Raw genomic sequence first — 14,842 nt, 5'->3', positions numbered from 1 at the left:
TTCCGGCATATTTCTCATATTAGGCGATTTTCGACAGCAATGAAAATGGCCCATTTCTCAAATCCTATATTAGGCGAGTTTTTAAGCCAATCAAAACGGAGGAAACTCATATTAGACGAGTTTTGTTGATATTGGCCGAGTTCTGGCATATATTGTCTTCAATTGTCTGGTATTGGTACCGCAATTGTCTCTGTATCTCGCCAAATACGTAATAGTTGATTAATAATTCCTAATAATAACTGGTACTGTAGAATTGCTGCAATCTTTTTACCGCACCATATGTGTTTGCTTATGTAATAATCAAGGACTTACTTGCATTTGAACTGCATATTTGCTGTATTATTATTCCCTTATATATAATTTATGACAAAATCTTGCGCATAATGTAGGCTATAGTTTGAGATATAGCCGTTGATATTGTATGACGTTACTCCCCTTCTTTCCATAGCATAATTCCCTTAATATTTATTTTACCTGGTGATGGCCAAGGTGGCCGAAACATGATTTAGATAAATTATGAATATTAAAGATTGACCTGTTTGCTATTAAAGAAATTTTAGATAACGCAGTGCCGTACATCATGTACATTTAATTAACAAATTCAAGTACATCCTAGACGTTTAATGGCACTATAGAATGTGTTGGATATAAATTACATACCTTAAGCTTTTGTAAGCGTCTGTATGTATTGTTATGTACAGTCATTGTGCAATTACAGCGATTGTGTTTTTTTAATCTAGGCTGTAGCAGTTTGAACAACAGAGTCAGTAATGGACGCCACATTTCCTTTAACTCAACCACATTCAGATCAACAGTGCTTTGTGACCCAGGCTATAATATAGAATATACATGCCATCAAAATGGAACCTGGACGTCAGACGAAATATGTAAGCTGAATTTCATAATGATCATAGTAGTTCAAAACAGTAAATATTCTTGATAATTTATTGCACATTGAGAAATGCAATATATACATATGTTATCTCATCGTTTGTGTATGTGATTAGCAAAGACAAATTGACAAAGGAGCTCAATTTTATGATAAAGACTATTTGAGCTGCATCGCGCGAATATGGGCGTTCGGACATAATTATTACAAAAAATATAATCATAAAAAAATGCAAATAATAATGATATTTCTATGTATATTCATTTCTTCTGAACTTCTTTCTTTTAAATGATGGCCATTGGCGCATCAAATTTTGACGATTTATGACCATAAATGTACTCTTTTTCCAAAGAAACCACGTATTTTGTCCCTATTTATTTTGACTGCATTCAGAATCCATGCTTAAAACGGCCCAATGGATTAAAAAATAAAATGTTTCTTTATCTATGTTTCATAAAGAGTCCGTCTCAGGAAAACACCTAAGATCATAAGCTAATTGTAATATTGGTACGTAAATTTTGCACGTCATTCCAATTACTAGTATGTGCTTTCGTAAGGAAGTTATGTATTGACGTCAAACTTTCTAAATGCGGAATACATGGTCTTACTTGTAAATACGTATCTTTGACAATATAAGTAATATCATCACGATATTTTCAGTATTGCTTCCTGAAATGCCATTTAATTCAAATATCTAAACATTTGATAAAAGACAATGAATGTCCGAAGGCTCGCAATCGCTCGATGCGGCTCATTTGTTATACGTTATGATAAATTATAATGACTATATGTATATTGATATATCACGCAATTTTACTGCATTTTGCCTGTAGTATCGTATCTTTATATACCCTATGTGTTACTATCTTGAGCATAATGTAGGCTACATTTTGAGATTATAGCCACTGACGTTCCACACAAATAGTTCGATTATTAATTTAATGAATCCGTCTGTTATTTTGCCGCACTATAGGCAAGACAAACCCGCTTGTGCGTGACATTTTTAAATTTCATTGTATCAAATGTTTTTCATCGGATTCACCCTTGAAACGTAGTAAGTAATCAACGCAACCTATCATATAGTAAATGATCTTAATTATTCAGGTTGTCCTGACCTTAAGAGTCCAAACGGCAATATACATTCGTTCAACACCACAACAATGACTGCCACCCTTTGGTGTTATGCAGGCATTTACATGGAAAACACGTGTCTTAGCAATGGATCTTGGACGTCTGATGAAAACTGTTAGTAGATAGTTTGACATGTGTGGATTTTGTTTTAGAATGTAAAATACAATAATGCAATGAATAATACAAGCGCAGAAACGAACAATTAAACAACTACCCTGTTAAGAGACTTAAGGTTTTGTCTTAACAGACATTTAACATCATAAACCAAAGCAACAGTCTAAAAATGCATAAACATATATTTATTTATAAATGCTGAAATTGCCCACGACTACGGTAAAAAATGTATTCACATCCGTCATTACAAATAAAATCACATTTAAAAAAGACAATTATGAGGAAACCCGTGAAAGTCAAGAAAGGCATGATCGCAATATAAAATGGACAATTTGTAATTAGCTAATTAAACCATTCTGTAATATTATTGAATTGATTATTAAACTCCTTGATAAAAGGATGAGTCGAACGTGCGTAAAATATAAAGTATCAAACTCATCTGAAGGTCCTAATGTACTACAAGACGTTCGCCTAGTTGACGGAGTAGGCCTCTACGACGGACGAATCGAAGTATTGTACAACGGTACTTGGGGGACTATTTGTAGAAACAACTACCGATATCAGAATTCTGTTGTGATCTGCAGAATGCTAGGTGCTAGGTAAGGTCTCTTTCTGCTCAGTATGATTTGGAATATGTAAAACTGGAACAAGGTATTCTAAATTGATTCAAATCTATATTGAACAAAATGCCAAAATTAAGTATGTTTACATCGTTTAAAATCATTACTTTCAAAAATGTTTAACATTTATGAACGTTTCAGCTTAAGGGCCTTAATCAAACTATTAAACAAAGAAATAATTGTTTAATTCAAAATGTGCATGGCAATGCAGTTGTTTAAACTGATATTCGCATATATTCGCTAAATGTGCATTCGCAGTCGGCAAGAGGAAACGACCCGATTTGGTGCTGGATCAGGTCCAATTCATTTTGAAAATCTCTACTGTCAGGGAAGTGAAACAGATTTGTCCCAGTGCACTGTAGATGTGGAGCACACATGTTCACATTCATTGGACGCCGGTGTGATTTGTTACAGTAAGCGTTTCTAATAGGATACAGTTGAAAAAATGTGTCATGTTTCAGGTTTTTATACGAATGTTTACAATGTTGTGGTTGTGGAGAAGGTTAATTCGATTGAAGATTTATTGAACGTGAGCTTGAGCATGGTTTTAGTATCAAAAAATGTTTCAAGCAACTTTCCTTTAGTATTTACATCAGTAGTATGAATTATGCAATACTTATTATATGCTTTCCGTTGTTTTATGGAGATTTATCAGTGAAATAAAAAATATTTTTAACTTTTTCAAACAGTAAAAATATCATTTTAATATTTTTTATTATTTTAAAAATTTAGCCAGCTTTCATGTCAAAATCAAACCTCAGCGTGTACAGTGTGGAGTACTTTATTTTTTATCATTTTAAAGATTTAGCCAGCTGTCATTTTCGAAATAACGTCAAATCCGCGTACAATTTGAAGTACTTTTCCGAAAAACTCCTTAAAACTGTTATGTTTTATCCGTTTAAGGCATACACAATTGCTAGTTTATATGTGAGAACGCAACATATTTCAACTCACAAAAACGCCACTCGTGATATTAGTTTCGGTGTTCATTCGGTGAAATATATTGCGATCTTGCACTAAAACAAGCAAATATCATCATATTCTATGTATGATTTGCATTGTAAGCGAAATGACGCTAATAATGACAGTCGTCAATTTCATAACAACGTACAAACAAAGCAGTATTGAATGAATTATACGCCCCTCTGTGTATAATATGTAATAATTAAATAATTTAACATTTAAAGTTTATTTATCTCATACGGGCTAGGCTAATATAATGTCGGTGCTTTAAGTAATCTGCATATGTTGTATTGTAGCGTTGTGCATCTCGTCAAGCTCATAGTTAAGTTTTGAACTGTTGGACTCGTATCTGTAGTTTCCACCGTTTTTTTATCTAAAAGTATATCGAACAATAATTGCCACTGACGCTAGTACAGACGCCTTCTAAATATAAGGGGAAATGTTTTAAACAGATATCAAATTATAACATGTTGACCATACGTATATTTAATAGAATATCCAGGTAAGGCATCCTAGTTTTGAATGAACATGTCCTTCGAAGTATGTGCAGTACGATATGTATGAGGACGGTTTAATTAGCATTATAAATAAAAATAATATACGAAGAAAAACAATTAGTGTACGACCATTCAGTATGCGATGGAAGTTAAACTTATGACGAGTACGATTTCCATATATATTTCCATATTCTTCCTAAACGTTCTTCTTCTATGTTCCAGTATCATATGTTTATTACATGCACAACTTCATAAAATATTTTCAATATCTTGACGATTTCTGTAAGTCCATCCTTTACCAGCCATGATGAAATTACATATTTCTGTCGTAGATTTAAAGGTTAAAGAATCTTGCTCGCCAAACAATCGAAAACAATTATGATATCCATAAAGTTAAAATAGTTTCGTTAAAGTAAACTAACGAATCTTATATTGTAGAATATAGACGCCCTCTGAATATAACGGGCGTGCGGCTCGCCGATGGCACCAGCAAATATGATGGTCGAGTAGAACTGGAGGAAAACGGTGTTTGGGGATTGGTTTGTCCTCAATATTTTGACTTTAATGACGGGAACACATTATGCCGTATGATGAACATGTCGTAAGTATAGCGAATACTATTAGGAACCCTGGTTCAGGCATTCTGTCAACGTTAAAATCTGTTATTTTCTGCCAAATATTTTGCAAACTGTACCAAAAAGTTGATAAATAGAGAATACAAGGTAAGTGTTCAATACAAATCAAGTTAATCACACCCGTCTTAAAAATAAAAAGCACGAGTCTTGACAAATGCTTTTTTTATTTTCAGGCTGGGCTTTATAAACTTAAAGTTTATTCAATACTTACCTTGCATAACATTTATCCTAACGTTGTTATTTTTCTTAAAATCACTCCATATCAAGTTTTGCAGATTCGATCAATATTTTTTTCATAAATATTGACAGCCGGTTTCTTATCTTAATATACAGACTCCAAACTTACAGACACAACTCATTGTCAATCCGCTCCATTAATAGTGTGACGTCATATACCTTGGCGTACGAACAAGTTAAAAAAACAGCTATCGCTTTGACTAAAATTCAACAGTGACACTTTTACGTATAGGTTTTCTGCGTGATGAAGTTTTTAATCAAAATACGAACGATTGGATGTGCAATGCCGTGAAAAATGTTTACTAACATGTAAACGGTGGTTGTGGAGACGGTTAACTCGCTTGAAAAAATATATATATTTATCTTTGAGTAGATCATATGAACAATTTGACCTATGCGTTTATGCGAGGTCATTTACTTTAAAACAAGGTGTTTCTTCAGCAAGATATTTGTTTAGATTAACTATAATTCACCTGGTGAGTTTCGGCTCAGCTTTGAGTGTAGACATAAATTCGTTAACAAATATGGTCATCGCTATATCAACACTGAAAAATACACCTACATTTATAAATCGGGATTTTATTAAACGGATATTTGTGCAATAATGGTATAAAATATAATTATTGGTCTAATTTAGGGCCTTGTGATTGTTTATTGTACATTTTTTAGTTTTACTCATTTGTTTGAATGTAATACGATATCGTATATATTAGAAAAAAGTCACAATTTCCAAAATTTTCAGACTGCTGAAATATTTTACGGGATCGAAACATGGTCCAGGCAATGGTCCTGTGATGTTTGATCACATCGGTTGCAGCTCTTATCATAATCACATCAAGGACTGCACTTATTACACACCGCTTAAGTATTGCTATTCTACTGACACCGTTTCGTTGCTTTGTTCAGGTAACTGTGACTGATATTTGATATAACGATATAATGCACAGCACATATTTGATATTATAAACAAGTGGTTTCAAGTAATTGGAATATATCCCGGTACATAAAAATATGAACATGTATAATGTACAGCACTGATTTGAAGTCATAAACAAGGGGTTTGATTTTGTATTCAACTAATGGGAATATATCTCTGTACCTAGAAAAAGGTAAATGTAAAATGTACAATGATTCGATATCATAAACAAGGGGTTTGATTTCGTTCCAAGTAATGGGGATAAAGACCTTTACATGTGTGTACATGTTTTAAGTTTTGGGCTATTTTGCATGCCTCTGTAATTCTCTATAAAAGTAGTCTAGATAATTGACTTCATTTCAAAGAATGCGGACCAGTTAACGAATATGGAACCGCCTCTTATTCTGAGAACGGCACGCTAGCAACGATAACGTGCTCTTACGACCACTATACGAAAGATCCTATTGTTGAATGCATAAATGGAAGCTGGTCGAAATTGGGCGTGTGTGACTTTCATGGTAAGTAGTTTCCAACCTCAATTTAGGTCAATCATTAAGTTAATTTTGCAATCATGTTTTTTCTACAACAACGAAATGTTTTAATTAAACCACCATACGTGATATGTTGTCAAATTTAAGGCCCCCCGCTTAACATAACGTCTGTCCGTCTTGTTGATGGGGTCAATGAATATGAAGGTCGAGTTGAGATTGAAGTTAACGGAACATACGGTACTATTTGTGACAGTTTGTTTGATCTTAACGATGCAGAAACTATTTGCCGAACAATAAATTCCAGGTACTGTATGTTAACATCATACATTACAAATGTAGCACAATTTAAAGCTAGATAGTAGCTTTCTAATTGATATGCTTTACACAAGTTGATACTTTCAAAATATATTACTTTTTAAACGTCTTGTATTGCACTGTGTTGTTATTTACTTTTTGTAAAATAAATATATCAACACTCTGATCGGGGTTTCTCAAAGCATAACGTAAATATACTTTAATCAATATACATTTCTATCTTTGACGTTTTTCGGTAAAAGAAATATTATTCGTCCTATTATTTAAACAGCTGGGGATCTATATATTTTTTTACTCGATCGAAATATGGGGAAGGTGCTGGTCCAATATATATTCAAAGACTCTTTTGTGACTCCACTTCTAATTTGCTTGAACATTGTATATATCATTCGCTGGGAGTTTGTGACCATTCAAGAGATGTTGGAATCGTGTGTAGTGGTAAGATTCTCTGGTATTTTAAAACTTTCTCAATTTTTGACATAAGTTTTACAGTTTTATGGTTGAATTGCATGGTGGTATTTATATGCATTTTATTCGATTATGATCAGAAAACAGCTACCTGTCTTATATATGCTTATACTGATATTGTAGAATGCGCACAGCCATCTGTTTCACGCTGGGGGATCGGTTACTTTACTTACAATGACTCGGCGTTGTATGCTGACTGTTCGTATTATAAAACATACTTAGGTACTTTAAAAATGACCTGTGATCAGAAAACAAAGAAGTGGATTACAGAAGGAGAATGTCAACAATATAGTACGTTTTGCTGTCGTTATTTGTCTAACACTAAATACACAGAAAAGCCGCTCAGCTTATTCATTGTATACGTACATATGTTTATTACTTGAAAAAATAATGACCGAGGTTTGATAACAAATAGTAGTATTGAAATCTGAGGATGTTAAGAATGTTTCAACAAGAAAGTATCTCTAAAACATGTTTTTAAAGGTTCGCCTCTTGAGATACAAGATATGCGTTTGGCAAACGGGCAGTCAGAAAGAGAAGGCAGAGTGGAAATTAAGGTCTTTGACACTTGGGGTACAATTTGCGAGAACGGATTTGGCTTGGCTGAAGCAAATGTTATATGTCACATGATTGGCTTTCCGTGAGTACCTTCTAGTCATACTTTTATTTCCAAACGAGATACGATGAAAGCGGCATTGACGAGGCAAGACCACCGAAGCGGACGTAACTGATAATATTTTTTTAAATTAGATATAGTGTATTGTTTCGTGTGTGTGTGTGATTTTATCGGAAACATTGATTATAACTCGGTCATTTGTGAAAAAAGAATGCGCTGTTTTAATTTTATGCGGCCAAATTTTCAAGATTAGATTCATATGGTTATAATCATCTTATATAGTCCTGCCCAGGCGGCTTATGGAGTTGATGCTTATGGACAGGGGACTGGACCTATCTTTGTCGACGATCTTTCATGTGGCCAATTTGACACTCATATTAACAACTGTACTTACGTGACCTATGATGATTGTACTCACCTGCAGGATGTGGCAGTGAAATGTACAGGTAATATGTAGTTAAACAGCGTACTATGTAATGTAACTAACTATTCGTTCATTTATATACTGGACATTTCTAATATGAAAAAGAAAACAATCACAAATCAATACATTGTCAGAGGATATTCGTTTCAATGTTTTATTGGACCTCTCCGAAAGGGCTCGAGTTTAGGTTTCTACCTTTGCAAAGGACTTGAGCTTGACTCATAGCAGCTCATATAGTAGACATTTTATAATCTAGCAAATAGATAATACATCTCAAATATTGTAAGGCATCAACTTACAGGCTTTTATCTAAAAATGTATGGTTATGTCAGTATACATTGCTAAAACTAATGGATCTTAAATATGTAATAAAAAAGCAATCTGGTGAAATCCATGTAAGCTGGCGTATTCCAAGTTATGTAAGAAGGCTCATCAACGGCTCGCTTATTTTGATTTTATTTTATAACTCGATGACTTATAGAATAAAGTGCGACTCTAAACAGATCATATTTTCTTAATGTTTCAGAATGTGATGACCCAAGACCGATGAATGGGTCAATAAATGGAACAGTCTTCAAATTCAAATCGGTTGTAGAGGTCGTTTGCGAATATGGATATTTTCTTCAGGGAGAACGATTAATTACCTGCCAAAGTGATGCAACTTGGAGCGCTAGACCGGAGTGTCGACTTATTGGTAGGGCAAAATAAATATAAGGTTACCATATATTTAAACAAGTTTTGTTGCATGTAGATGATGATACTTATGTATTAAAATTCTAATTTGGTTTAACCTGGTACACCGTCCAAACCCGTTTTTGTCTCGTTATTAATCAAGATTGTGGTGACCCATTGCCGGCGGATGGTTACATCAACGGTACAGATTTTACTCTGGGTACCAATATTGAAGTCATATGTGACGAAGGATACAATATTTCTGGGGATTCGATAATATCGTGCCAAGAAAATCGCAGTTGGTCTGACAATACAACATGCAGTATTATCGGTAAGGTTAACGTACATTTGTCTCATTAACCATACAAACAGGAATATGTTTGTCAAAAACCCATGATACATTAATGTAAACACGAGTGAAAATGTAAACAATCGGTGTACTATAGTTGAACTACAATGGATATCTGCTGCAAGAAACTGTAGGCTAAAAACTCATCACAACAACGCTAATTGGTGTTTGATTTTAAAATTGTCAAATTGATATAATTTTATTTTCTTTGTTGTAGATTGTGGTGAACTGTATGTCGAAAATGCAGATCTAGATAATTCCAACAGCACAACATTTGGGAAAATATCTCTCGTTAGTTGCTTTGACGGATACTTGCCATCTGGTGCAACGCCAGTCGAGTGCCTCGCATCGGGCGCCTGGGGCGAAACACCATTTTGTGACAGACGAAGTATACGTCATATTTTTTTAAATAAGCCCACTATATACTTCATATCAATGACTTGCTTGTTAATGTCCATTTTCAATCCGATTAAGCTTTTAATCGTGTTGGTTATTAACCCTGATTTTCTTTGCAGACTGTAGTGACCCTACACCTTACCGAGGGCAAAGAAACGACACTAAAACTTCCTATGGTACTGTAGTGTTGATAACCTGTGATGACGGTCTGAATGTTGCCGGGAATGCAGTCATTGTTTGCCAGGCGAATGGAACTTGGAGTGACAGACCCCTCTGTGATACTTCAGGTCATTATAATTCTAACTTTGTCATCGCAGGCAAAACAAGTCACTAATTCATGTGTAATTTAAAACGTCGGTCAGATTTAGTTTTTTTTATATCTGTATTGTATTCCGTATGTTGTTAAATCAAACGGTTCAGTTTTGTTTGATATATTTCAGCGATTGTGAAGGGTTATGTTACCGTGTATATCTTAATTGAACCTACATAAGGGATAAAAGGGCTAGTCTTCTTCGTTCAAGATTTCTTGTTTATTTTTCAACTCATGCTATTTCATGATTCGATCGATTGACTTTTTTACAACAATAAACCGGTTTGAAAAAAACTTCAGCACAGGTTATATTACGTTATTATTAACTCTATTGAGTTTCCTATATACCGTGTCTACCATTTTCAATGGCCCTCGTACAATGTGAATGATCGATGCCAGATGCAGCAAATAATTTGAAACATAATAATACAGATAGCTCTCTTGGCCTTGTAAGATTGTAAAATGCGTCGCTTTACGTCCGAATTTTATTGAAATAAGGAACAAAAACACAAACTGCAATAACAAAGGCCTTCTTTATAATACCAACATTATATGTCATTTCCAGGCATCAAAAACCAACATTACTGCCAATGCCACAATAAAAGGGCAATCGTATTTATACAGAAACCTTAAATTGAATGCAAACAAATAGCAACGTTCACAGTCTCAGCTAAATAACGATGCAACCGGGTTCATTGTCCAGCAATGTTTGGGAAATATTGACTCGTCGGTAACATACAGGGATGATGCTGATTGCATGAAATAAAAAATAAGTCATTGTAGAAAATGATTTGTCTTGACTCTCATAGTTAAATTCGAAATAATATACACGAGTTAAATAATTGGCGAACTCACGACGCTTGTGATGGACTTAATTTGACTTCATTTGCATGTAACAAAAAGAAAATGAGATAAAGCGTTTAGAACAGAAAAGTTATTTCGAATTCAAGACATTGGCCTATTAAAAGAGGCTATTGTGTCAGTAACAGTATCACCGTGCGACCAATATCTACCAAAATACAAACCAACGTATAACCAAAGCCTTAATAAAATGCTGAAAACAATTATATTCAACTGCTAAACGCGAACGATTACAATGGATGCGAAGTGGGCGTACACGCAACCCAAACAATGAAGCGAAATCCCTTTTCAGAGCTACTCAGCGTAGGTTCTCCAAAACCGTATGTTAATCATGTTGTTGATAAAATTGATACTGAGGCTGAAACTGATGGCAAGTTATTCCAGCGCATTCTTTGAAAGTTGGAAAATAAAAGCTCCCTTAAGGTTTACACTGTACATGTACAAGGCTGAGGCAATTGAGGATGGTTTCGCGAGTTTTTATTGTTCTGTATTTTCAGCTGGCTATATGAACTGCTCTCAGAGGTTGGAGCGAGGTGTAAATGAAAGTTAATCTTAATATCAATCTAAATTGTCGAAAATCTGTATCCGATGCTGTATTTCAGAAAATTCAGAACACGAAATAAGTGCGGTTAAGATATAAAATATATTAAAACGTAGAGAAGCGCCCGGTCTAGAATCTGTGTTTTATTAATCGTTTTAATAATATCTTGGCCGACCAGTGTTATGGCCCTTCTAGTCCTGTTTAATTAAATTGTAAGCTATGAACAGTACCCCACATCATGGACATTTCGTCACATCATTCTTATTACAAAGGCAATGACAAACAACGGCTAAGGCCGAATTTCCTTTTTTTTTTAAAACGATTTGATAAAATCCAAACATACAACAACAAACTTTGGAAAAAGCTGTTGTATAACTGCAGCCTTAGGATGGCAACAATTAATAACACATTATCTCGACAGTAAAAGTTATGTCTTTGCCGCTTAGTTAGATACGAAAGACGCCTTTGAAGTTGTGTTGCACGACTCCTTATATTTTTTGAAATAACACTATCTTGGAATTAAAGGGAAGCTATGGAAAAGGCTTTTTAATGGCTACAAAATCATACAATATAACTATGTGTGGTGATCTGTGTCAACTTCCGGCTCCATGCATGCACGTAGATCTGTCCGCGAAGGGGGAATATTGTCAGGTATTTTTAATTTAGTGCGTCTTAACAACCTACTTAATCACTTTATGTACTTACTTAGAAACATCTGGGTTGGCACGAAAAGTGGTACAATTGCTGCAGGGAATCATATCCTTGCAGACGACATTACACTCGTTGCTGTGACGCCCTCTGGCCTTCAACATATGCGTGATATCGTTCATAATTTATAAATATATGACATTTCTTCGTCGTCAAAGAAGAATGCCAATGTTTTGCATTATTCCTGACATATACGCTTTGGTAAAAAATACCGGTTATAAGTTGGCCTAAACGATTTCCTCTTGCATATTTTAACACGTTCGATGTCGAGCCGGAAATTCACTGTCTAAAAAACCGTTAAACAGACATAATTTATTTAATTGCGCTAAAAAATTACAAGCGATAGGGATTTTCGCCTGTTCATAAATCTCGATGAACAAATTAAACAGTGTTGTGGTGCAGTCCGGACATAAAGCTTGCGCACTTTATTGCTAACTAATGGCTAACTCAGCCCTCTTTATTTCATTCCGTGTGTTTAATTTGTAAAAAACGATTTCTTTGACAACAGCTGCAGCAGGTGAAAGTTGTTATAGTAATTTAAATATGATATTTGTTCAACAAGTCTTGTCAGACTTAGTTAAAAAAGATTCGAACATGTTTTTGGGAACAATTACATAAAATTATCAAGACCAAGAATGTATGTAATCAATTGTTGTTATGCTAGCTCAGTTTCCGTTATGTGCAATGTGCATTTTCGCATTCATTACGTAAGCTGGTTATGTTTATATCACATTTCATACCATCGTCGTAACTATGCAAATAATCTTGTGTTTTACTTGAATGCATTGCATATATCTATGTATTATTCTCATGTAACCTCTTAAAATGAAATAAGTGTTTCTACTAATTTATTTAATTATGTTCATATTAAATTGTGTTCAAATCTCCCCCTTGCGGGGGATGGACTGAAATAAATGAATGAACATGAAGCGATTTTTCCAAACATAGAAATTCAGAATATAACAATCCTTAGGTTATTTAAATAACAGTGGTTAAAATACGTGTATACAATTGATGCGAATTTCACTGATTTATTTCAATCATGATATTAATATGACGAATTTGGTTTAGAGAAACAAACTTTATTGCACATTTCATTCAAATCATATCAAATTTTTGAATACTTTAATGTATCTGCATTTTTTCACAATAACAACGATTTCTGTAATGTCTTTCAAACAAAAATGTGTTACTGCAGATTGCGGTCCACCAGTTAAAGCAAATGGTCAATATATGGGGAACACAACTACTGGAAGTAGCGCTACAGTTATGTGTGACGAAGGTCACGACCTACTAGGACCAAGTGTCGTTTTCTGCGATGTCCAAGGTTGGAATGAATCAGTCAGATGCATAAGACAGGGTAAGTGACATGTAATTATTTGACTCTCGGAAGTAGAACACCGCTTTAACCGGTGCTTGTTGATATTGATAGAGCTTTACTTCACAAGACTATGAATCAAAAATCCAGATCAAAGTTACACTTATCTTTTTAGCTTCCAGGATATATCTCGTTCATAATTGTATCATATAGCTTTCTGTAAATGACTTCATCTTATTCTCGTTTTCCCCTTCTTATTCTCGTTACTTTCTTTCTTTTTCTGGAACAGTGTTAGATACTGACGTGAATACAAATGTCATTGTTAATCATTTAAACAGATTGTGGAATTCTTAGTGTTGAAGATGGAATTGTGGTTTTAAATGAGGGTACGCTTTTTGGTGACAGCGCTGAGATCAGTTGTAGCACGGGCTACGAACTTAACGGTGACGCGCGCGTAACATGTTTGGATGGTAGGGATTGGAGCGATTATCCAAACTGCACGATCATAGGTAAACTGTTTAAACTATTTATGGCACAAATTTAAAAGCAAATGAGGTGATCAATAAATTTCAAAGAATCCCCAGATGACTTTAACTGGGTTTGACTTGTTAGCATAGTCACTTCACAACACATGAGCGTATTTCGTGCAATGTAAATAAAGTATTTAAAACTGTTGATCTAGTTTGATTGATTTAAGATTGTGGCGAGATCGACCATCCAACAAATGGTGCTTTGATTGTCCCAGTGGCATTTACATATGGTGCAAATGTGAGTTTCCAGTGCAACGATGGATTCATTCTTTCCGGCGAATCTTTCATCGTTTGTGGAATAAGCGGAAGTTGGAATGCAGATCCCCCTGAATGTGTACCTAAATGTAATGATTTATGATTTGTTAACTGTATAGTTTAGTTATTCTTTCTTATTTCTCTCGTAGGAATGTGATTTATTGACGGTGAAAATCTCAACAGAGATTGTAGTACGTAATATCACTACAACGATGTGCACTTATTTATGTTAATCTGTACTTTTAGCTCCAATTCACGGCCCGTGTGAAAACGTCAACTATTGCCTAACACCAAACGCATATTGTGTAAATGGTGCATGCTCATGCCAAACAGGCATCTATGATGAACGAACTGACTCCTGCGATAGAAGTTCGTAGTTTTACATGTATATGTTTAAAATATCCAAATATTAAAGTAACTTATTTTCAGACATTTTCAACCTTCAATGAATGATGATATGTATATACACTTAGTAAGGTTCCTTCAACTTTATAAACAAATGTACTAACATTTAACCAAATCATTTCTTAATAACACTATGTACCAAACAGTGAGGAATTATGTTTCTTTTCGATCTTTCGTTTTC

At 34.4% G+C, this 14,842-nt stretch overlaps 1 protein-coding gene across 2 annotated transcripts in view; it reads left to right on the top strand.

Moving 5' to 3' along the window:
* Positions 1-14,842, top strand: part of LOC128211759 (uncharacterized) — a 53,712-nt gene that overhangs the window by 5,538 nt on the left and 33,332 nt on the right. The window contains exons 1-21 of one of the 2 annotated variants that reach the window (XM_052916801.1): positions 826-887; positions 1,349-1,396; positions 1,994-2,134; positions 2,580-2,733; positions 3,013-3,167; positions 4,653-4,815; positions 5,829-5,992; positions 6,368-6,520; positions 6,641-6,797; positions 7,080-7,246; positions 7,400-7,567; positions 7,760-7,916; positions 8,175-8,338; positions 8,843-9,010; positions 9,152-9,319; positions 9,555-9,725; positions 9,853-10,020; positions 13,352-13,513; positions 13,810-13,980; positions 14,169-14,345; positions 14,503-14,625. In XM_052916801.1, the coding sequence (XP_052772761.1) occupies positions 2,050-2,134; positions 2,580-2,733; positions 3,013-3,167; positions 4,653-4,815; positions 5,829-5,992; positions 6,368-6,520; positions 6,641-6,797; positions 7,080-7,246; positions 7,400-7,567; positions 7,760-7,916; positions 8,175-8,338; positions 8,843-9,010; positions 9,152-9,319; positions 9,555-9,725; positions 9,853-10,020; positions 13,352-13,513; positions 13,810-13,980; positions 14,169-14,345; positions 14,503-14,625 (2,995 nt within the window). In that variant the 5' untranslated portion in view covers positions 826-887; positions 1,349-1,396; positions 1,994-2,049. Of the gene's footprint in view, positions 1-740; positions 888-1,348; positions 1,397-1,993; positions 2,135-2,579; positions 2,734-3,012; positions 3,168-4,652; positions 4,816-5,828; positions 5,993-6,367; positions 6,521-6,640; positions 6,798-7,079; positions 7,247-7,399; positions 7,568-7,759; positions 7,917-8,174; positions 8,339-8,842; positions 9,011-9,151; positions 9,320-9,554; positions 9,726-9,852; positions 10,021-13,351; positions 13,514-13,809; positions 13,981-14,168; positions 14,346-14,502; positions 14,626-14,842 lie in introns of those variants that run through there. The other variant, XM_052916799.1, reaches the window with a different exon arrangement.

This window comes from Mya arenaria, chromosome 12 (genome assembly GCF_026914265.1).
Source record: "Mya arenaria isolate MELC-2E11 chromosome 12, ASM2691426v1".
NCBI classification, from domain to species: Eukaryota; Metazoa; Mollusca; class Bivalvia; order Myida; family Myidae; genus Mya; species Mya arenaria.
Note: the sequence above shows the minus strand (reverse complement) of the source record. Positions and strands in the feature narration are given on the sequence as shown.